Source organism: Haliotis rubra, unplaced genomic scaffold (assembly GCF_003918875.1).
Source record: "Haliotis rubra isolate DU_JTF1 unplaced genomic scaffold, ASM391887v1 Scf760, whole genome shotgun sequence".
Taxonomy (NCBI): Eukaryota; Metazoa; Mollusca; class Gastropoda; order Lepetellida; family Haliotidae; genus Haliotis; species Haliotis rubra.
This window is the reverse complement of record NW_025767480.1, coordinates 393,161-417,220: the sequence shown is the minus strand read 5'-3', so window position 1 is coordinate 417,220 and position 24,060 is coordinate 393,161. Positions and strand designations below refer to the sequence as shown.

Below are 24,060 nucleotides of genomic sequence, written 5' to 3'. Positions count from 1 at the left end.
TGTATTTGTACACTTCGCCTGACCTGAAAGTCGTCGGGTTGAAGCACATTTTGCAAGATTTCGTAGACTTTTCTGAAAATGTTTCATCACCAATCCAGCAAACACTGACCATTCTATAACACTATTTGAGGGTGACCTTACACGAGCTCCAGCCGTTACTGCCCCGTCCGAGGAAGCTACACGCCTCTGTTTTCATGTGATGGGCTACCCCCAGTCCGGCCAGCAGACGTTTCTGGGCATTGGTGTCCAGAGTTGCCGTCATGGACGACACATAGTCCGAGATCTGGAATCCTGAACCAGAACGAAAAAGAAAATTATTCCTTTAACTTGGTTTCCAAAGACTAACTTACCGAAATTGTCACCCATATTCGGAGACAAGTGTATTTTGTGTATTTGCCCATGATGTCCAAAAGGACTTGATTATCAAGTCATGATGTCTTCATAAATGTATCAAAATGTTCTCAAGAAAACTCGCATTTATCGCAACACTTCCAATTTGGATTGCACATGTATCTCTTAGAGTCTTCCCATAACTTCTAGGTAACACACCGTGACATAACTGAAGTACAGTTCTAAACGGTGTTAAACCAAACTCACATACCTAGTCAAATACGACAACGAAAGACCTATTTGAAGAAAACGTGGCTCTCAACCTGTTCAACCTGAACTGTTTGGCCCCTTAACTCTGACAGGCCAGGATGTTTCAACTTTATGTTGCACGCGCTTTCAATGAACCTAATATGAGTACCTGAACCCCCCATGGAAGTTGTGGGCAGACTTTACGCTGGTAATTCCATCATTATGACATAAGGAGACATACCAGGCATTGTGATAAAGAACCGATGTGGAGGATCGATACCCCGTCTTTGCCGTGTCCGGCGAGGTTACATAACCATCAAACAACGCTATCGTGTGAGGCTGGGATGTTGTCTTCACTCACCCGGTTCTAGTGAGGGCAGTTCGAACTTGCAGGGCTGTGACGTAAGCAGGGTGTTCTCCAGGACGGTTATCGTGGTGGGACATGACTGTCTGGCAGCGGGGCACACCTTCAGCTTCAGGTCAGCAATAAACGCCTTCTGATCCCGATGCTTTTTGACGCTGAACCTGGAGGACGAACAATAGGACCTCACTTAGTAACATGTCTGAACAGAGGCTGGTCCCCCAGAAACATATGATCGAGGAGCCTAACGTCTGTTTTGAGCCTTGATGATTTGATTTTAATGTTGACAAGCATTACCCATTCTCGTGTGTTTCACATCCGAGACCGTTTATCACTAGGGCTTTTCTCGAACATTATGTTGTGTACAGTTGTACAAATGAAATACTGTTCAGAACAGTGTCAAACAAATCCCTACGTCTTACTCCAAACTGTACTGGGCAAATTGAGTTTTACTTCCTGGTGATTGGGGGAAAGGTTTTCCCATTGTATTAGTACTTCGTTCCATTTCATAACATAACAATTTCGTCAGTAAATATATTTATTTTGAGATACCAGAAGGTTCCTCACGTACAGTGGCCGTGGGGTAGACTAATGGTTGAAACGTTCGTTCGTTACTCAAGAGACCCGGGTTCGATTCCCACATGGGTACAATGTGTGAAGCCCATTTCTGGTGTCCCCCGCCGTGATATTGCTGGAATATTGCGAAATGCGGCGTAAAACTAAACCCACTCCTCACGTATAAACTCCCTGCTATTGATAATATACTGTCGTTACAAGGACCGTCTGTGTAATAGCATGCATAAACTATTTTCTCTGTAATATCAAGTGTGTATTCGTACTTACTCCACTTTGATCAGACCGTGTAAGTCAATTACTTCCGCTTTACCTGAAACAGGCAACATATGATTATGTGTGCGAGGCCTACAGGTATATGTCAGTTTCACATTAGTACACATGGTCCGATAGGTACAAGTTGGTACAATAGAGGTGCCAAGGGCACAGGTATGTACATGCATTTACAAGTAGGTACAGATAAATGTCAGTTTCACATTGGAACACAGGATTCAATAGGTACAAGTTGGTACAATAGAGGTGCAAAGGGCACAGGTATGTACATGCATGTACAAGTAAGTACTAGAAATACAAATGGGTACAACCAGGTACATAAGGCTGAAACAAGTACAAGAGAATGAGGAAGGTACAAAGGTACACATAGTTGTAAAAGGTACAAGAAATTGTAAAACATCGTGTAAAGGGTCTTCTTGTCACACCCCGTGGTTCTTGGTTCCATATATTTTGTCCACCTGTGGGGACAGACGTTGAGTGTTGAGTATAATGGACACATGTCTGTTTGAACTTAAACTCCTTAGCGAGGCTGTTATATTATATCTCCAACCAGATCAATGTTTACTCAGTTGCTTGCAACAAAGAATGTCAAACTCCTAAAAATTATTGCAATTTATCTTAAACTATATTTACCTGTATAAATTGTAAATTGTTCGCCTGACCATGTGCTATATTTTGCTTATTGTACTTTTGGTCATGTGGCCATAAATACTGAATAAAGCTCTTCTTCTAAAGTACCAATACATATCCTATAGTCGGCAGGTAGTAATACAAACGAAAGACACTTCCATACAGAATATACAACAACAGTCATGAACTATGAGGCTATGTGTCGTTATATCAACATAACAACGTACTCTCCCGAGGAAGGTCGAAGCGGTGGGGTGGTATAGTGGTTAAAGCGTTCGCTCTTTACGCCGAAGACCAGGGTTCGATATTGCTGGAATATTGCTAGAAGCGGCGTAAAACTAAACTCACTCACTCACCTAAGGAAGGTCAATGTCAGACCAACCAACGGTTTACCATTTACCATATCCGGTAGACTTACCCCAGTTATAGTCAAACAATGAATAACTGAACATCATCTTCTCAATCCCAACGGTCATGCTGTTGCTGCAAGCGTCAATTGTGAGGAATGTTTTGAAGTTTCTCTTCACCTCTGACGCTTCGAGGCAGCACGAGACGCCAGTGCAGGTATCTGACAGGTGACAGGTGGCAGCTTGTGGCAGGGGCCTAAGAGGAACCGATCTCGGACAGTCTGGTAAATATGAATAAAGTGGTCACTTTTAATGGTTACTTTTAATGATTATAGCATAACAATACATTCAGATATCACCGACGTATATATTTCAATTTGGCACTTTGTTTGCAGTAGTGGTTATGACTTGTATTACTTCAGCCTATAAATATGTAAAATGACAATCTGTTGCTGGGGTTATTTCTGCGACAGCTGCAATTACATACATATTCGAAACATTCGAATTAATTAATCATCATTGAAAATAACATTAAGATATATAGGTTCGAAATGACTGCTTCTAATGTATGACTACTCAAATTACAGCAAATATACTCTTATTAGTTTGTTGTTTAACGTCGCACTCCCAACTATTCCAAAAATATTGCCGTGGCTTTTTAAATAATCGAGTCTGGCAGTATGAGCATAGATCAGTGACATGTGCCAACCAAGTCAGCGAGCTTGACTTCCCGATCCCGTTAGCCGCCTCTTACGACAAGCATGTGTAGCTGAAGACACTGGCCCGTATCTCAGCGGGTACGTTAATTCTGTGAACATGCGTGTTAGGTCCAACCTTTCTTCCAGCTGTCCTTGGCGCCCTTGAAGGGTTGGCTATAGCTCTGACATTGGCCAGTCTGCAGGAAGCGGGTGATGTCCAGTTCGTTCAGGATATCTGCTGATAGTTGAGCGTTCATCGCACCTCCTCTGTCAGCTACCCACTGTTTCACTGAGAACTCTGGAAGGTTCGATATAACTGTACAATGCTTTATGCTGATGTCATTTCAGCAACATGCCCACTAAGCGGATACTAATCAAACAGGCTTTAACATTATACGTGACGGTTAAACTATTTTCTGCCCATGGCAAATGACTGACATAGCAGATCTGTGTGAGTAATAAAACGACGGATTATATGCAGGACAGAAAGTATTCCAGCAGAACAAACAGGGTCATGGCGTATTTTATATTTTATCTATATTAACACATGCGCGGCAGATCTACATATGTCAGCAATTCTACTTCTAAAATATTGTATTAGCACTTGCTGACCAAACTCATATGACTACCGTCTTCCCAGTAGGCCACCAACAGAATTGATTTGAAACGAACCCCTGTCGTGGTATCCCTGCCTTGAGGGACATGATGGTATGGGCAGGAAGGCCTTGTCAAGGATCTGCACGTCCACCTCACAGCTGTCCTGTTCAAAGCACATGCTGGCAGTGAGGTCTACAGCAAAGACGTCCTGGGACTGCAGCCGCTCGATCCGGAACCTGGTGACAGTGACGACATAATGTCAAGAGCTACGTTGTTACTGGTGACGTAAGTGCAAATGTTTTTAACTGGTTTCTTCTTTGAAACTACATTCAGCCGTACTCCAGCTCTATGACGGTACCAGCGGTAATAAGCTAAGACAGTGATTGACAAAGCAAAGCCTCTGGTCGTTAAGGTACAATGATGACAAATAGTCAAACATATCACAAAACATGACAGCCGGATGCTCAAATTGCCCTTACGACCAACTCCTGTCATTAACCTGTTCTAGATATCTTTGTTTAGAATTTCAGGTTACATTAATACGATGTTACTCCAGCTACCAGAATATATGACTGAGTTTAGTTTGTAACCTTGATTTGAGTCGTGGTAAATTACGGCGGATGTATCAGTACCGTCAATCAAATATAAATATATCAAAGGTGTGTTTCGTTTAAAATATCACTTTTCCGTGCAGTGGTAAGTATATCTGTGTGTTCTGATACTAATGACAACCTTCCGGGATGGCGGTACCTATAATGGGTGAGTGGCGTTTTAACAACAACCATTAATGGTACTGGAATATGCGCATACGATCCGACTACTTGACACAAGTTGACATAACACAACCTACTTCATCTTAGCGATGTGGACACCATTGAAAGTCATTTCCTTTCTCTCGCCTGCAACCAAAACAACAATCAGTTACCATCTTGGTATATGACACAATACAACCTGATGCTGTCTTTCCCGAATTTGTTCTGGCCAGGACTTGGACAGGACAGCATTCTGTATCGGGTAACAAAGACAAAGAACAGGAGTGCACAGGGATATTTACATATATCATCACGTTACAGACTTAGAGGGACCGCTCCTTCAATTGACGACTCACCCCATCTATAATCCGGCATATTGACCTTGAACATAAACTGTTCGATGCTGCCTTCGATGTAGTGGTCACACATATCGATGTTGAAGGAGACCTGGATCGTTCTCCCCAGTGTCTTGCTCTCCAGACAACACTCTACAGCCAGACAGTCAGTGTTCAGATGACAGTTGACGGGCAGGTCCAGCTTCGACAGGCTACTGCTGTATTTGGGCTTAGCGCAGTCTGGAACAAAAATGCTCAATCCACTTAGTATACCTTCATTGAACTCATCATTTTGATTTCACATCCTACGAAGAATTATTTTCGGTGAAATATGTGTGTGATCTAATCCATCTGAAAGTGCGATAGGTTGCTAACAAATGAATGCACATCAAACTTTCTTGACACCCGTTGAGCCAATATATATGGTGTTGTCCCCGAAGTCATGGCAATCACACGGCTACTTTCTTTCAAAAAAAAAGGTTTATCCTGGGTGGATAGCTCATCATACAGCGGCTACACTTTATGAACTTATGTGCAAGCACGTGCGTGACCTCCAAAGGTTGTGTATGACTATCTCAGTATGTCATGTCTTTCGTGAACTGGACATGCCTGTATGTGTTTCACTGACATGCCCCCAAACAGATTATCAAGTGCACTATTCCATCTCAGACAGGTATTTCATAATCATAGTGAGGAATTCATATCTGTAAAACTGAGAACAAATCTCTTTAAGGGCGACAGTATTTGGGAAATCTTCTAAGTATATATTGTATCAAGCAAATACACCATTTACTCGTCCGCTGTCATAATCAGCAACGTTGGATACTGCAGCAAATAGTGACACAGTAACACTTTGACAAATCCAGATGGAACATGTAGTAACATTCCGTAGCTGCTGTCTGCTAGGTGCCATTAAAACAGAGGCACAATTATCTATTTATTCAAAATCACACACAGTTTTACACGTTCATATCATCAAGGTCCTCTTACCATTCTTCCACTGGTTTGTTCCAGCAGGCTTGAACTTGAGTCCGTTCCTATCACACGGCGGGTCCAGCATCTTGTCCTTGATACCGAGCTGTTCTAGCAACAGGTCGGTCTCCGAGGGCTGCAGACCACCGCTTAAGTCAATGCCCTTCTTACTGGCCCACTGCTTCAAGCTGAATTCTGTAAATAATACATCACTGTCGCAAGCCGCAGACATATAAAACCTAGTCATGAATATCTGCAGAAACAAGTTCCATTTAGTGTAGCGAAAAACAGCTGATCATATGAGTGGAGCAAATAAAGCACGCATCGTGGTCGCAAAAGGTAAATTTATGTTCCAAACGCTAGTAATTTTTTAAACATGTGCTGTGTGATGGTATCTGCTTTTATCTATCTACTTTACTCTACTATCTACTTTAATAAAAAATCCCTGTAATTCATTTTCACTTACTGCTTGTATCCATCGCTGTGCATTGTGTAGGTGGCAGTTCTGTGGCTGATAAGATGTTCGCCTCAAATAAACATTTGTCCTCTTCAAAACAGACTTTGATGTCGTAGTCGGCCTTGATGATCGCCCCGTCCTTCTTTACGTTGAAACTACAAAGGAAATAATTTATGGTCACCGTGTATATATTGAGAGCATTCATATTTCACAATTATCAAAACCCATATCCACTTTTACATATAGATAAAAACATGAAGCTGAATCATTCATCAGCAATGTTTCACGTTTACAAATATCTTATCAGCAGTGTTCTCATAGTCAGCATCACAGGTTTAACATCAGCTGTGATAAGTGTCTTACAATAGAGAGAACTTCAAAGTAATAAGACCCATGAAGATCCGGGTTAGAATTGATCTTCAGTAACCCATGCTCGTCGTAAGAAGCGACTAACGGGATCGGGTGGTCTGGCTCGCTCACTTGGTTGACACATGTCATCGTATGCCAACTGCGTAGATTGATGTTCATTTTGTTGACCACTGGATTGTCTGATTCAGATTCGATTATTTACAGACCGCCGCCATATAACTGGAATATTGCTGAGTGCGGCGTCAAACTAAACCCGCTCACTCACTCACTCAAAGTAATAACTGGAGTTATTTTGTGTACCTCATTTTAAAAACCTTGGCTATATCCAGAGACTTGGACACTCCTGTAAACAGTTCAACATAACATTACATTCACAGTTCAGATTAGATGCCCACATACATAATATACACAGAATAGCAATCATAACAGGCCACCAAATACACTGATACCTTCAAGTACAGAAGCGCGAGAAGAAACGTGGCTGTTTGTTGAAATTTCAAAAGGGCGGCAGTGGACAACCACCAGCTGATAAGGGTAAAATGATGTTTTGTGTAAAGGTAACGTATTGGAGGTGAATATGTTTACTCGTATCGGTTAATATATGTTAAACACACACAATAATAGTAACTGATATAGCCTTACAATGGAGCGGAGGTCAGATCATGCATGTTTAAGGTAGACTGCATCATATTGTCAGGATGCAAATGTAGTAATATAGAGGCGATTCCCAAAATAAATCGTTTATACATATTAGTAACATTATGTTTCTACCAATAGAAGTAATAACTCCGACCTTTGGTAAGGCTTGCTTTCTCCTTGAGGAGGTTGAAACTGATGGAGGTCTTCTCGATGGCCGCATTGATACTCTGTTGACACACGTCCACGTTCAGGTGTGTGCAGAAGGACATGCCCAGGTAGGCGACCTCAAAACAACACTCAATCCTGGTACAGCTGGCGGATAGGTGGCAGCGCACGCCTTCGGGAAGCTTCGTTAGTTTCCGTGTACTTCGTGGACATTCTGGAATAGAGTAAAAATAGTGCATTGTGACTTGCGTTTTCAAGAGTGACCCGGGCGTTCAATCACGAGTGAGCTGTACATTCATGGGTGACCTGAATGTTGAAGAGTGAACTATATGTGTTCACAACTCGCGGTAAAATCATGGGTATAATTTTCAGCAATGAGTTGTACTTTCACGGAGAAGTACAAGGTTGGTGAGGAAGCTGAAGGTTCAAAGTGTGTACGTTGTACGTTGCCGAGTGACTTGTAAGTTCCTGTGAATGTTGGTTGTTCATGGGTTGCTACAGGAACATCACGATGAACACATCACATATTGTAGCTATACAGGTATTATAATCTTCAATGTGATGAGTTAAGCATTTATCCCATAGGTTGCCCTCATGGTGACTGTGCAAAGTATATACGTGGTGATAATGATGATAATCGCTTTTTCCCAGTTAACCAAAATTGCATGGGTACATGGACATGACAACAGCTTCAACACAAATCAGTCTTCAAAAGTATGACAATCTTGTTTCGTGGTTTTCAGTACCTGATCGTAATGTTCTGTCTTTGTTGTCATTGAGAGTGGATAGAATTGACTTAAAAACAACATGGAGTGGGGACGTATATACCACTTACCATAAATATGTTTATCAATAATACTCATACTGGAGCTTCGGTGTCCCGGAGGTGCAAGACAACTTAGTAGTGAGTTCGAATCTTGATTACGGACCTAGTGAGTTTCACTAAAGGGGTATTTCTGCCATAACGAGCTGACGCGATATGATTCAAGCTGAGGTCAAGCAAACTCACTCACTCATTAGGTAATGTCATGCTACCGCGAATCTTACCATTTCTCCAGCCGTCAACCTGCGGAGTGTACGGAGGCCTTGTTTGGTCACATCGCGTCTTCAGGAGCTTGTCATTAATTGGAAACTTCTTCAAGAGAAGATCTGCTGTGGTCCGAGGCAGCTTTGGAAGATTTGGATCAAGGTCAAGACTGGTCAGCCATTCAGTCATCGTGAACTCTGAAATGTGTGACTTTCTCTTGAGCACTCTACTTCTTTTGATACCAAGTGACCTATTTTGTTCACATTTGAAATGATACTTACTCTGTCAATTTAATGAACAACGATGCATTCTATAATCATCATCGTATCGAATATTGCCTGCTATTACATTAACATAAAGGTAGGTCCAATTTTCAGTATTTGGAGAGAAGAGATGTTAATGTGTTCTCTTGAAGACGGCTGCACGAATGGAGCTTCGTTGTCTGGGTACAACGAAATATTTGAAACACACCGACATTTTACTACTGTCAAACTGTAATTCACAATTTACCTTGTCGTTCATAAATGTGAACTGTGTGTACAGCATATTTCTAAATATGTCTATTTCAGACACAACTACCATCAATTATACACATTAACGGGTTAATTAGACAGATAGATAAACTCACTGTTTTTCTGCAGAGTGACCTTGTGATCGCACCCTGATATTGTTTGTTGGTCCATGAGGATCAGGCCATCTTTAGGGTAGCAGTAGGTGTCAAAATCAATAGTAAGACATGTTGAAACGTTGAAGTCAATTTTGAAGTCTTTGTCCGCTTTGGATATCTTGTACCTGGAATTTACTGATATTATTAGGCTCGTCTCTATGAATCCGTGGCGGCATGCACCCTGTGTGTAAGTCTAAGTTAAAAAACAGAGTGCGTCAGAACATCTACCCAATAAGAGTCGGTTGGCAGCTTTTAAATACAGACCTCTTGCAGGGTAACACTTGTTTAGGTATTTGGGCATGACGATTCAAAGTTGATCGTCCTACAAATCCACAAAGGAGAGTGTTACCCTTTGAGCGGCTTTTAACATTTCATTCATATCATGGTGAGCTTGAGTCAACGTGATGTGTATATCATATAGTGAGTGAATGAGTAAGTTGAGTTTTACGCCGCTTTCAGCAATATTCCAACAATATCACAGCGGAGGACACGAGAAATGGGCTTCACACGATGTGCCAATGTGACGAATCAAAGCGTGAGGAGTGAACGCCTTAACTACCAGGATATCCCACCGCCCCTGAAGCAGATACTCCAGCAATTGAATATGATTAACGTGCCGCCCATCACTGACCAACCAATCCGTGCGTCATGACAGTTGGCCCCAAGAATAATGGCCTTTAGAAGATTGACTAACTGAGGGAATACTATTTTAATAAATAGATCATATTTTAAATTAGGTTAGTAAACATTTCCCGTTCAACTTGTTTCTCTGGAAAGATCCAAGAAATGTGTTTGGAACCCATTGTTTTTCAGACCGTACAAATGTCCACCGAGAGATATTTTTATAGAAGCTTAGGACAATTGCTTTTGTATCAACAGGTTGCATCGAAGTGGCTGTTCTAACCCCGTACGTACTGAAGGTAGACCGGTGTGCTGTTCCCCTTCCCGACTTCAAGAACAGCTTCAGTACCTGCAACAAGAGGACAAGGGCTGCATACAACTCAAGCAAACCCTGCAGTGACAAGGTTAAACTACGTTAACTGTGTAAAATATGTGATATTTGGGATTACACATTATCAGACACAGCGTATTGCTTCCGAGCAAAATTCCTTCGCACAATTTTCTTACCCCAGTTATAAGCTAGCAGTTTTTCTGCATGCTTGTATTTCCCATAGCCGATTTCAACGCTGAGTTCACAGGGATCAAAATTAAGGAACACCGGCAGTTTCACAACCGGTGGCGTCCTGAACAAGACCATGTCAAATGTATAGTTAACGCAGCAGTGGACACCGCCACAGGTCAGCTGACACGGGGTGGATTCGTACCCCTTGGGTAATGGAACTGAGGGTGTGTACTTCGGTTTAGCCGTAGTGCACTCTGAAAAAAGGAATTGTCAGAGTGAATCAAGGAAGGAACAATACGTGATCGAATGTATTATACGGGCGACAGGTTGGCATTCTGTATTGTGGATGATGACCTGTAACGTTATAACGTGTACCTCGTGCTGTGTTGATGGTGTGATGGTGGTATGTGGCAGGATGTCGTCAGCAGACTGGTATCAGTACACATTTGGGTCATTAAATTAATGATCCAACCTCCTACCAGTGCAACAAAGTGATGTATTTCTGTAATTATTGAATAGCTGGTAAACCAAAGGAATTTAACCACTACAAAGTCTGCATAGTGATTTCTCCCAAAAAATCCGATATTGCCACTATTCTGCCTTAACAACTGTTTGAAAATATTGAATCCAATTGTCCTGGAAAATTAACTAAACTCTGTTCCATAGTTGGTATTGTGCATGATTGTGGCTTTTCACACCATTTTGGGTCCGTTTTCGACCTTCTTCTATAATTGAAGGAATACATGTCTGTAGGGCATTTTGCAAATTATGATAACATCATGAATGCCATGAAAGGTCTTTTAGCCAGAAGAAGGAAGCCTTCTAACCACGTGGAACCTAGGAGCTCCAGCTTAGTTAGCAGGGTGGGTGAACACGGACAGGTCTACGTTAAGTAATTGGGACTATACTCCATCAACGTAGTCCATCATTTCAGACCTCAGCACATTTCAGCCATTCCTGTGGATTTGTGCAGTTTTACAAGTTACGTTTCGTCTCTCCTGACACCGACGTAGAATTGGATCTACAGACGCACTTCCTACAATGTCGACGTTACAAACTGCCCGTATAAGAATAAATTAGAATAAGGCATGCTTACGTCGTTTTCTAGATGATAACGAAGGTAAAGTACACTCTCCCTCCGTGAAGACCTCCTGCAAACAATTTACATTTCTTATATTATTTTATTTTACAGTTCAAAATAGTAAATGCTTCAAAAAGGGTTTGGGTGATCCTGGCACAGCGTGGAGTTGGTCATCAGCAGCTCAGTGCCCCTTCACTGACAACGAATAGGACTTTCCTCTTGGAAGAGATGTCCAAAAGTGATGACTAACCAACACCCAGAGTGTGAGGTACAGATTCCGAGAATAATTAGGGGTTGGATAATGTGGTATTTGGGATGACATTTCGTGACCGTGGTCCCGTTATTAGCCATGTTTTGTTAATCGTTTTGTTGCCAATAGGGAGAGGTATTCCATTATACAACTGATTTAATTGGAAATAGCAAACAGGATTGGCTGAGATCTGTGGACGTGGATGCGTCTGAAACTGTGTATGGTCATATTCCAATAATTTCTATAACTATGATTTTCAATGACTTCCCTTACATACTCATGGATTCAAACACCCTGGAAATGCACTGGAATCCCAGTAACACACTGTCGTTCATTTTCCCTCCTGATTTAGGATCGGGACTCTCTGTGTAGTGGAAAGAAGAAAAGTTTCTTCAAACATACCTTTAATCCAAGTATGTCTATCACATAATCGGTGGCTTCCTTGTTCAACTTTCCCCCCATGCTGGCGGCTATGGACATAATCGTGCTGTTTTCTGAGGTGGAAGAAATAGTGAGTGAGTGAATATGGTTTGATGCAGCTTTTAGCAATATTTCAGCAATATATCACGGCGGGGAACACCTAAGATGGGCTTCACACATTGTACCCATTTGGGGAATGGAACCCGGGTCGTCAGTGTGACGAGCGGACACTTAAACCATTAGGCTACCCCACCGCCCCTGTGGAAGAAATAAATATGTTTAAACACATTCTGCAATTCATTTTAACAAAGTTTCGGTAATTCTACTCGGATTTAATCTCATCTGTTCTGTGATTAAGTGTCATATACGGGCTACATTTGCCCGTACAGCCTTGTCCACGAATACCAACACAAACTGGTGTGTATGTCATGACACACGTCCCAAACTATTGATTCAAGGATACCTATTGTGTGTACCTATGAGAGATGGAAGATGATTATTCTGACCTGCAAGATGAGTCCTGCCATTACATTTGGGTATTGGCAGTTCAACATCGTTGAAGAACATGGCGTCCAGTAGTGGAGCCCCTTCTCCTATATCAATCAGCAACCCGATTGACATTCGGAAGTTCTCTTGGAATTCGTCTAAACCAACCTTGTACCTGTCGCAGAAGGTAGAAACATAGTACAACAGTCCTTGCAGAGCAGTTGGGTATGTCTCAGGAACTTACGTCATGAAGGAATATACTGAGGGTTGTCCCCACAGACACACCGGCTGTTGGTGTTACGCGTAGTCGTGATATTCATTCTGTAGAGGTAGTGACATAGGGGTATGTTCTGTATTATACATATTACATTATCAATACACCCAGATACATGTTTAAGCCGCTCCTGAATTGATGTGTTCCTTCGTGGTTGAGTGTATCGAGTTCATTAACGCTTTTTCACGAAATATTTAGTTGTGTTACTGTACCTGACGCCAACATGATCATTCAGCCTATAGACCTTCGGTTTTCCTGAAAAATAAAATTGTTGTTTTAAGACCAAGGGACAGTTACAATAACAAGTACTCTGCCATGAATGGAACAACATATACATGATATTGTCGTTTCTTCTAAATACAAGTCTTGAAAGAGTGTGATGAAAGGTCCAATGTAATGAAGACACGGATAGCATAGTGTCTTCTATAATGTACAAGGGAAAATGATCACCCAGCCTGCTTATACGATACACACCTCAACATTATCACCGAGCTTGTTTATATTATTATCGCCCAGTACAGTTGAACATGATCAATCAGCCTGGTTGTACTATATACAAGTGAACATGATCACCCAGCATGGTTATACTATATACAAGTGAACATGATCCCCCAGCATGGTTATACTATATACAAGTGAACATGATCACCAAGCATGGTTTTACTATATACAAGTGAACATGATCACCCAGCATGGTTTTACTACATACAAGTGAACATGATCACACAGTATGGTTGTACTATACACAAGTGAACATGATCACCCAGCATGGTTTTACTACATACAAGTGAACATGATCACACAGTATGGTTGTACTATACACAAGTGAACATGATCCCCAAGCATGGTTGTACTATATACAAGTGGACATGATCACCAAGCATGTTTGTACTATATACGAGTGAACATGATCACCCAGCATGGTTATACTATACACAAGTGAACATGATCACCAAGCATGGTTGTACTATATACAAGTGAACATGATCACCAAGCATGGTTGTTCTATATACAAGTGAACATGATCACCCAGCATGGTTGTACTATATACAAGTGAACATGATCACGAAGCATGGTTGTTCTATATACAAGTGAACATGATCACCAAGCATGGTTGTTCTATATACAAGTGAACATGATCACCAAGCATGGTTATACTTAGAAGTGAACATGATCATCTACCTTGGATCCCATATCTAACCCCATTTATATCCCAAAACTGATCTTACCCCACTCGTATCCCAGCAGAGAAAAGACTACAGTACATTCCTCGAAGCCAATGATAAGTTTCAGACTGCATGGTTTGGTGTCAACAAACATGGAGACAGTCTTGGTGAATCCCAGCTGTGGGATAGCAAGGTCGGCACACAAGTCTATTCGCATACAGTCGCTCGTCAGTTTTATGTAAATCATCTTGTCGATCTTTTCGTTCGGGATGGGTGGAAGAGTGACAGGCCTCCCGTCGTACTTGCAACCTGAAATGTTCAACGGTTGTTAATCAGTGGTGGGTTTCTTTCTTCTAAGATTCTGACAGTTTGCTAAGTAAATGTTACCATTGATATTATACATGTATATTGTTAGTCTTGAGAGCAAGCTGATCCTGAAAATATTCCTCATGGCGGTTCTGTGGAGATATCTGTAATGGTGATGTGATGTCTGTACACAGTTGTAGTGTGACAACTTCTGACATAAAAACATTGTGTATGTTTGTTCAATACAGCACCCCCTCCACATATAACACAAAACCTGCTGCACATTCAACACAGACACTGCTCCACATATAACACAATACCTGCTACACATTCAACAAAGGTTCTCCTCCACATATAACACTGTACCTGCTACACATTCAACACAGATTCTCTTCCACATATAACACCATACCTGCTACACATTCAACGCAGGAACTTCTTCACATATAACACATTATCTTACCTCACACATTAATTGTCGCTTTCTGATTGGCCGAGCGCTCTTCCGTTATTTTCAATGTACCCCGCTTACAAGCGAGTAACATTTCAATGTACCCCGCTGTCAATAGCAACGCATTTGGTACTTCGTGGTAGTAATTCTTTTTCTCGAATAACATTGAATCACGTATGATGTACGGAAATTACCGATGTTTTGCGAATGCAAATCGATGGAAGGGAGATAACTCTAAATCTGTTTTTCTTGTTAGCAAAATCTAGGGATGGCTACAAACAGATTTGTACCCGTGCTTCAAACAATTAAGGTGTTCGGTAAGATAAATACGTTGTTCAGTGGTCCCTCGGGGCCCATGGGTTAATGTACCCTCGATGTTTCTATATGTTCACCCTCGCCCTTTGGGCTAAGGGAACATGAACAAGCATATTCGGGCTTACGGAACATAAACAAACATCTTCGGGCTCAGGGAACATAAACAAACATCTTCGGGCTTACGGAACATAAACAAACATCTTCGGGCTTAGGGAACATAAACAAACATCTTCGGGCTCAGGGAACATAAACAAACATCTTCGGGCTTACGGAACATAAACAAACATCTTCGGGCTCAGGGAACATAAACAAACATCTTAGGGCTTAGGGAACATAAACAAACATCTTCGGGCTCAGGGAACATAAAAAAACATCTTCGGGCTCAGGGAACATAAACAAACATCTTCGGGCTCACGGAACATAAACAAACATCTTCGGGTTCAGGGAACATAAACAAACATCTTCGGGCTTAGGGAACATAAACAAACATCTTCGGGTTAGGGAACATAAACAAACATCTTCGGGCTCAGGGAACATAAACAAACATCTTGAGGTTCAGGGAACATAAACAAACATCTTCGGGCTCAGGTGAAACATAAACAAACATCTTCGGGCTCAGGGAACATAAACAAACATCTTCGGGCTCAGGGAACATAAACAAACATCTTGAGGTTCAGGGAACATAAACAAACATCTTCGGGTTCAGGGAACATAAACAAACATCCTCTGGTTCAGGGAACATAAAGAAACATCTTCGGGCTTAGGGAACATAAAGAAACATCTTCGGGCTCAGGGAACATAAACAAACATCTTAGGGCTTAGGGAACATAAACAAACATCTTAGGGCTCAGGGAACATAAAAAAACATCTTCGGGCTCAGGGAACATAAACAAACATCTTCGGGCTCAGGGAACATAAACAAACATCTTCGGGTTCAGGGAACATAAACAAACATCTTCGGGCTTAGGGAACATAAACAAACATCTTCGGGTTAGGGAACATAAACAAACATCTTCGGGCTCAGGGAACATAAACAAACATCTTGAGGTTCAGGGAACATAAACAAACATCTTCGGGCTCAGGTGAAACATAAACAAACATCTTAGGGCTCAGGGAACATAAAAAAACATCTTCGGGCTCAGGGAACATAAACAAACATCTTCGGGCTCAGGGAACATAAACAAACATCTTCGGGTTCAGGGAACATAAACAAACATCTTCGGGCTTAGGGAACATAAACAAACATCTTCGGGTTAGGGAACATAAACAAACATCTTCGGGCTCAGGGAACATAAACAAACATCTTGAGGTTCAGGGAACATAAACAAACATCTTCGGGCTCAGGTGAAACATAAACAAACATCTCCGGGCTCAGGGAACATAAACAAACATCTTCGGGCTCAGGGAACATAAACAAACATCTTGAGGTTCAGGGAACATAAACAAACATCTTCGGGTTCAGGGAACATAAACAAACATCTTCGGGCTTAGGGAACATAAACAAACATCTTCGGGTTAGGGAACATAAACAAACATCTTCGGGCTCAGGGAACATAAACAAACATCTTGAGGTTCAGGGAACATAAACAAACATCTTCGGGCTCAGGTGAAACATAAACAAACATCTTCGGGCTCAGGGAACATAAACAAACATCTTCGGGCTCAGGGAACATAAACAAACATCTTGAGGTTCAGGGAACATAAACAAACATCTTCGGGTTCAGGGAACATAAACAAACATCCTCTGGTTCAGGGAACATAAAGAAACATCTTCGGGCTTAGGGAACATAAAGAAACATCTTCGGGCTTACGGAACATAAACAAACATCTTCGGGCTCAGGTAGCATACACAAACATCTTCGGGCTGAGGGAACATAAACAAACATCTTCGGGCTCAGGGAACATAAACAAATATCTTCGGGCTCAGGTAACATACACAAACATCCGGGGTACATCAACCCATGTCCCCCTCGTGACCAGTGAAAAACTTATGATACCCACTACACATTCAACATTGGAAGTGCTTCACATATAACACAATACCTGCTACACATTCAACACAGGAACTGGTAAACGTACAAAAAGGCCACGCCCCACGTACAACACAATACCCACTTTTGTGAATGGCCCCGAGCCTCTGTACAAGCTCTTCATGGGTCCCCTCTGTGCTACTTCCCTCTTTCTTCAACTCATCCTTCAACATGTGGTCAGTCATGCCGTTTGGACGGGAGCATGGTGTCGTTTTACCAGGAGCCTAGACAATGATATAATCTTTCAGTATTTTTGAAGCAGGTCGTTAGAGAATACCACTTGATTTGCAGTGGAGCTGTGTACGAGGAATTAATGGCATGGATGAATTAACATCGGTAGCACAATATCAAATTAAATATTGCATTAATAGAGGTATAATCTCTTATACTCAAATACACTAAAGGAAAACAAACAACAGGACATGGTCTAATGTAACAGTCACAGATCACTCACTCACTCACTCACTCACTCACTCACTCAGTCACTGTAAATCACTCACATCCGGGGAAATGCAAGGCAACAGTGTCAGAAGGCGATCTATTCCCTCCTTTGCCAGTCGGAATGCTGTGTCCTTCAGTTTCTCTTTCAGCTTCCCAAAGTCCAACAACGACTTGTAGTCAACTGGAAAATAAATACTATTCTTGCACACAACACTGGAAGAAAAAAACATGCTATACAATGTACACATGGTATTCAGATTTTCTGAACAGGAATGTGTTTCAGCAACAGTAGCTACTGACATTCAAAGATGACATGAGATTCAAATAGAGCTACTACTCGTTAATGTGTATATTAGTGGTGGTCCGATTAATTGAAATAATCGAAGATTGGTCGTAGTGACTAAATGACCAAGCAATCGATCATAATTTCTCATAATTGAACACAACCAATTTTGGAACACTTGTTTTCATTAACAATATTTTTCACATGGTTGGTTTTGGCTGTTACATTTCGTAAGCACTACAAGCTCGTTCCAAGTCATGATAGAATTTATCTTAAAGGCTTCAAGAAATTTATGTTCCTAACATACTACTCATCCTTTACAAATGTGAAATTTTGCCAAAAAGACCCAAAAGAACTACATGTTTTTTTCCTTATTTTTATGTGCATTAACAAATTTCATAAATGACGCTAACCAATTATTTTCGATGATTGATCGGTTGTAATGAACCAATTATCAATTATGAGATTTTAACCAATTCCCAACACTAGTGTATATAGTGTCCAGTGTACTCACTGTCAGGCCAGGTTATCGTGCCATCTGGGTTGCACATAGGGAGGGGAGTCACGGCCTTATCCAAGATGTAGAAAAATCCCTGACATTTATCCAGGTTGCTGACAGAGCAAAATCCAGCTCCAAGAGAAACAAGCATAGCCTTTTCACTTTTCTCCAACTTGACTCTTGAAAACAAGGATGTATGTACTTTGAACAAATCACATCAGTGTATGGACAAGTATTATCGCACAGAAAAGTAAACTGCAAATTGTTGATACAAAAGGACAAATGTTGTGAAATATCAAATCTTTGAAGGGCATTTAGAAGTGAAATGCATAAGAAAAGCAAGATATATGGATGTCAGGTTCTTTATTGTGAATACCGAGACGTTTCGGAGCGTATGCTTGCTCCGTCACCAGGTACTCACGATACATCCACCCTTTATAATCCACCTTTTGCAGTGTATATAGATAGCATTGTCTGTTGTAATACATACCTCAGACCATTCGGTACCATAGCTTTGTATGTAACTCACATAGAATGTATCATAGTCGATTGAAGATATTAAAATGTTTTGAATATCTTCCGTAACATTTCCTTTGAATGTAGGGTACAAATACTGATCACGTGTAACATGTTACACGAATTAAACACTCAAAACCAGCGATGTTGCCACGCGACAGGGTAAGGGTGTTCTTATATGTCGGATACATCCGTCCCTTGCATACAACTTACAAACGAGTAATCATGAGTACTGATATAACTAATTATAGGGGTAACAGCATAGCATGTTGATACGAGAGACTTAAATTAGTCCTATTGTTTATCATATACCTTTGAGAAATTTCTTAACATTTCATTTGAAGGTGAAGCCTCGATTAAAAGATTACGTGTTAGCAAAATCTGTTTCTGATAACTTTGTGTCAAGTGTTTTTTCGGTTGTGCGTTACTAGGAAATTGAGAACGATTGACGTAAACTAGACCCGATGGTATATTACAAAATCGAAATCATCCCTTCTTTTGAAGACGTGTGGTAACGACAAAATTCGTAATATGGTCATAGGATGTCGCTGCTTAGAGGCCCCAGTAACAGTCCGAGTGTATGATCCGAATGTATAATTTGAGTGTATAATCTGAGTGTATGATCCCTGACTCTGCGCTGATGAATCAATAAAGAAAGAGTAATCATTTCAGGTGTACGCGAACATAAGCATATATTTCACAACCACACGCAAAGGTACAGTAATTGTTGATCTGACAACACTCGGGTATACATGGTTCAAGTTAAAACAGAACTGTTTTACCACATCTGTGATGTGGTAATCGAGGGCAACAGGTTCGGTATTCTGAATATTTTAACACTATTGAAACAAAGATTCGAAGGCGGTTTGATCTTGATATAATTCCTTTTGTAAAAGCTGTTAATTTTATCAAACATGAATGTTGACACAAAGCTGACCGCTGTCCAGTGTGTTGAACTGAAGTAGCCCTTGCCTATACCTGAGAGCCGGAGAACTGACTTATCACATACCGTATTATTAACTCTATCCCACCGAGTACCTCAAGCACCAAGCCGGTCTGGATTTTCTGATCAAGACCTGAAAATATGTTACGTAATATATTCGAAAAGTACATTTTAAATGACCTTATTCAAATTATCACCTTGTTCTAATGAGCAAACATTATCCTATTGTCCATCCGTTCAATTACCCAACCGCCCAATTACCGACTCCTTTACGTTACTCAGGCCACAAGCCCCAGCCCACTCTCCCTGTCATTACACTAAACAAACTGACATGAGGTATTATGAGAGGGCGATGGCAATCAAAAGTGTATGTCTAATATATTTATCATTAAGTGCCCAGAGAAACAAACTAGTTCAGATGACAAAGTAAACACGCAGATGAAATGTGGCTTATACTTTAGCGTTCAGAAAAACAAAAAGAGCTGATTTTTTTGTTGGAACCATTTACAACCGGTGTGGAAGGAATTCGACATTTTAAACAAAATGTTTCAATTATACCAACTGTACTGTGTCAGAAAAGCCCAATAAATGCAGGTCTAAGACATTGACAACATCAATGAGACACACGAGCTGAAGCGTTGAGCTGACACAGCATGGGAAAGGTTATCCCAACACACTTAGGTTTAATGTGCATATATTTCAAAGAAGGTTTTCTGAACATGTAAAATCGGAAATACAGTTTATTGATCTAAAATATCATATTGTGATCTTGCTTGCCTGAAAACATATTGTTGAAACCGAAATTTGGCAGTTTGATGGTTGTGTTGAAGGTGCCAGCACCCAGATGGAAGGCCATGGTGCACGGGTCGAATCTGGCGTAGACTTTATAGGTGAATCTGAACATGAACGCCTTGAAATACACGCAGCACTCTACTCCCAAACACATGTTGTCGAAGGTACAGAATATAGACTTCGGCATTGCGATATTCCACAGTGGACACACTGAAAGCAAAACGAAGCGCGTTGAAGTATGTACATATGTGTTGTATGGGACGTGTATTTGACTATGTGTTAGGACAGGAAAGGTGGACAAATCGGCTTGAACATATGTTGGAAATTAAGTGTAAATGCAACATTTCATCACAGTGTGCTTGAGTATATAGTGTCAGTATAATTCCATTGTTTGAAGTGAGCAATATTCCAGCAACATCACTGCGGGGGACACAAGAATATGGTCTGCACACATTGTACCCATGTGGGGAATCGAACCCGGACCTTCGGCGTGACGAGCGAACGCTTTAACCACTAGGCTACCCCACCTCCCCCCAGTGTTTGAATCTACTGACATCATGTTCCTAATGTCAAGATGTTTGAAAGACACGGGCCCTATGTGACAGAACACTTTTTTCAGTGAAACAATTATCATTCCGTATCGCTTCGAAGAATGTGCTATCCATGATATTTGCCAGGACAGTACAGGATCGCTTGTGTCGAAGCGAGGCTGTTGGAAATCGACCTCAAACGGCGATTCAAAATATTAGCAACATACACCAGGCTACTGCGGTTTGAGTTAGAAATCAGAAGACACGAAATCTCCAAGCCGCTCATCACCATGACAGCAGACATTTCGTCACGTGTCATGTTTTCAAATGAGTTCCCATTCACATTGCACGTACATGATCAGGGTACAGCCAGTATTATCTTATGACTGCCGGTGGAATGGTGTTTGTGTGGAATGGAATCAAGTTGAGCGAGTCAGTGTCACTGAACAGTAATATCTTGACTACACACCAACTCTCTGCTATCATGGGAGACTAACGGTATTGCCCATTACTGATCCACAAACTATGATCAGAGAAACTTTCCGTCTTGTCCCCATTGTGCTTCGAGGTGGTTGCCGGTCATAGCTGCTACTGTTGTACTTGATCCTAAATTAGTTCGTTCATTATTTCCATACAACTACGACCACAAACTAACATCTTACAGGTTGGGAAATGTAAAACAATTACCGGTGGAGGGAGTTGTCAGGACTTTGATCATGTCGTCCCTGGAACCTATGGCTTTCTTCCCTCGGTCTCTAAGTTCCGCTCGTAGCTGCTTGTCAGTATACTGATAGGGATTCAAGCAGGGCTTGGTGTCCATCATCACCTGGGAGGGATAGAGATACTCACTTACAAATGACATGTGTGCTGTAAACACAATATATATGTGACTTCAACATGACGTGTAATATAACTACCAGGGCCTACGTGTATCGTATGTGTAGATATTACGTAACAATATACTAACAACATGTTATATACTTTCAACATCAGTATATGAGAACAAAGAGGATTCACAAAACATATATTCAACGTGTGAGGTCTGTATTCATGTTTGACCGGATAGACTGCATATATATTTGACAATATGTACAGGTATGTATGTGTCAGATATCTGAATTCAGGTTTGACAAGGCGAACTTCTATTTTTGTTTCACAACAGACTTTCCAGCCGAGTGAAGGCGTAACGCCAAATGTTCATGTACTGCCTCTGCTAGCTTACCCAGTGGGGTAATGTTTGTCCTCTTGAAGAGTGATCCAAATATATGTTTGCCATGTGTGATCTGTATTCATTTATGTCTAACTAACCTTGATGCTTTTGATGATCTCCGCCACGTGTTTCTTGGTTTCATGCAGTTCCAAGACATCCAGGACATCAATGATTGACCCAAGCTTGATGTCACGGATGGAGAAGTTCTTAATAAACTTTACAGCATTCTTAAACAGTGTTGACAGTGCTGCAAAAAGTGGTTCCAGTGATTGTAAAACACAATGACATATAGCGATTATTTATAGAATCAAAACTTTCAAATTGTATCATAACATACCGTTATCTCCTGATCCAATAAGTTTATCAATATTCGCAGTAATCTTGTCCAAGATACCTGGAAGACAAGCAGACCAGTACACATTTAATAACAATCACGATATATTTATACAGCGCAAGTCCCAGCGAAGCTTCTCACAGTCGCATTACGTTTCAAACATTAACAAAACCGGTAAAAACAGTATTACAGTGCCAGCTTGGCTTTGACCAGTGCCACTTGATTCATGCGGTGTCTACACATATGGTTATTCTTTACATGGGAAGATGTGCATTTTCAGTTCATTGCGAAAGACCTGGAGAGTAGGTGCTGACTACATTATGATCCTGAGTTAACGATATGCACATTGAAAGGCTAAACCACCAAGTTTTGTTATTAACCTCAAGCTTCGTTATATCAGAGTCTGTTATTGCATCTGAAGGGAGTTCTCTTCTGATGAGGCTCCATCCAAATGAGGTTAAAATAACTTTTTTGACAAGTGTAGGATGTCAAAACAGACGTAGTGCTACATTGCATACTCGTAACTACTGGGATCTAGTTTAGAACAGCAGCAACACGAAGAATATAATTATACTGAATAATATTTATGAAATCATATAGTAATAGTGATTTCCATGAAGAATGCGCAAATAGTACTTGGACTATTAAATACGGAAACAGATGCATTGAAAGGACTTCAAGCTATACTGAAGCATGACGATACTTCATTAGCACATCAGACGAATCTTAACACTTACCACCACCACCACCCTCCTCCTCCTCCTCCACCACCACCACCACCTCCTCCTCCTCCCCCGAAGGATCCTGAGATGAGTTGATAGATCATAGTGTCGTCCCCCGACCCCATCTGCTCTGGGCTGGTATCGACTTTGTTCTTGCCGTCCAAGCAGATAATACAACCCTCGGCTATGGTGTCCATCTGGGAAAATGTGTGAGTAGGGTTTAATTAAGAATGCGCTATGAGCTGATGTGAAGGAATCAGAGCGAAGCGGGGAATTCCAACGTTCGAATTATGGCTGGACACAAAGACCACAAATGTTCACACGTACACTTTTAAACGCAACTTCTCTAAGCAGTTACCTTTCTGAAAACATACTGTATCATAAAACAAAATCTGCTGCAAATTGCCTTTAATTAAAGTTTTATACTGTCAAAGCTGCTCGAAGTTG

The 24,060-nt window shown here is 41.1% G+C and overlaps 1 protein-coding gene across 1 annotated transcript in view; it reads right to left on the bottom strand.

The window, feature by feature from the left end:
* Nucleotides 1–24,060, bottom strand: part of LOC124260398 — a 126,212-nt gene that overhangs the window by 75,061 nt on the left and 27,091 nt on the right. Inside the window, 28 exon segments of the mRNA XM_046694701.1 lie at nucleotides 142–291; nucleotides 941–1,104; nucleotides 1,784–1,826; nucleotides 2,817–3,044; nucleotides 3,598–3,759; nucleotides 4,134–4,294; nucleotides 4,909–4,957; nucleotides 5,167–5,385; nucleotides 6,136–6,312; nucleotides 6,584–6,729; nucleotides 7,244–7,286; nucleotides 7,737–7,961; nucleotides 8,795–8,971; nucleotides 9,403–9,566; nucleotides 10,357–10,411; nucleotides 10,570–10,818; nucleotides 12,822–12,976; nucleotides 13,288–13,330; nucleotides 14,305–14,550; nucleotides 17,429–17,567; nucleotides 17,844–17,965; nucleotides 18,582–18,745; nucleotides 20,092–20,158; nucleotides 20,803–21,027; nucleotides 22,035–22,173; nucleotides 22,656–22,804; nucleotides 22,895–22,951; nucleotides 23,672–23,810. Coding sequence (XP_046550657.1) covers nucleotides 142–291; nucleotides 941–1,104; nucleotides 1,784–1,826; nucleotides 2,817–3,044; nucleotides 3,598–3,759; nucleotides 4,134–4,294; nucleotides 4,909–4,957; nucleotides 5,167–5,385; nucleotides 6,136–6,312; nucleotides 6,584–6,729; nucleotides 7,244–7,286; nucleotides 7,737–7,961; nucleotides 8,795–8,971; nucleotides 9,403–9,566; nucleotides 10,357–10,411; nucleotides 10,570–10,818; nucleotides 12,822–12,976; nucleotides 13,288–13,330; nucleotides 14,305–14,550; nucleotides 17,429–17,567; nucleotides 17,844–17,965; nucleotides 18,582–18,745; nucleotides 20,092–20,158; nucleotides 20,803–21,027; nucleotides 22,035–22,173; nucleotides 22,656–22,804; nucleotides 22,895–22,951; nucleotides 23,672–23,810 — 4,057 coding nt within the window.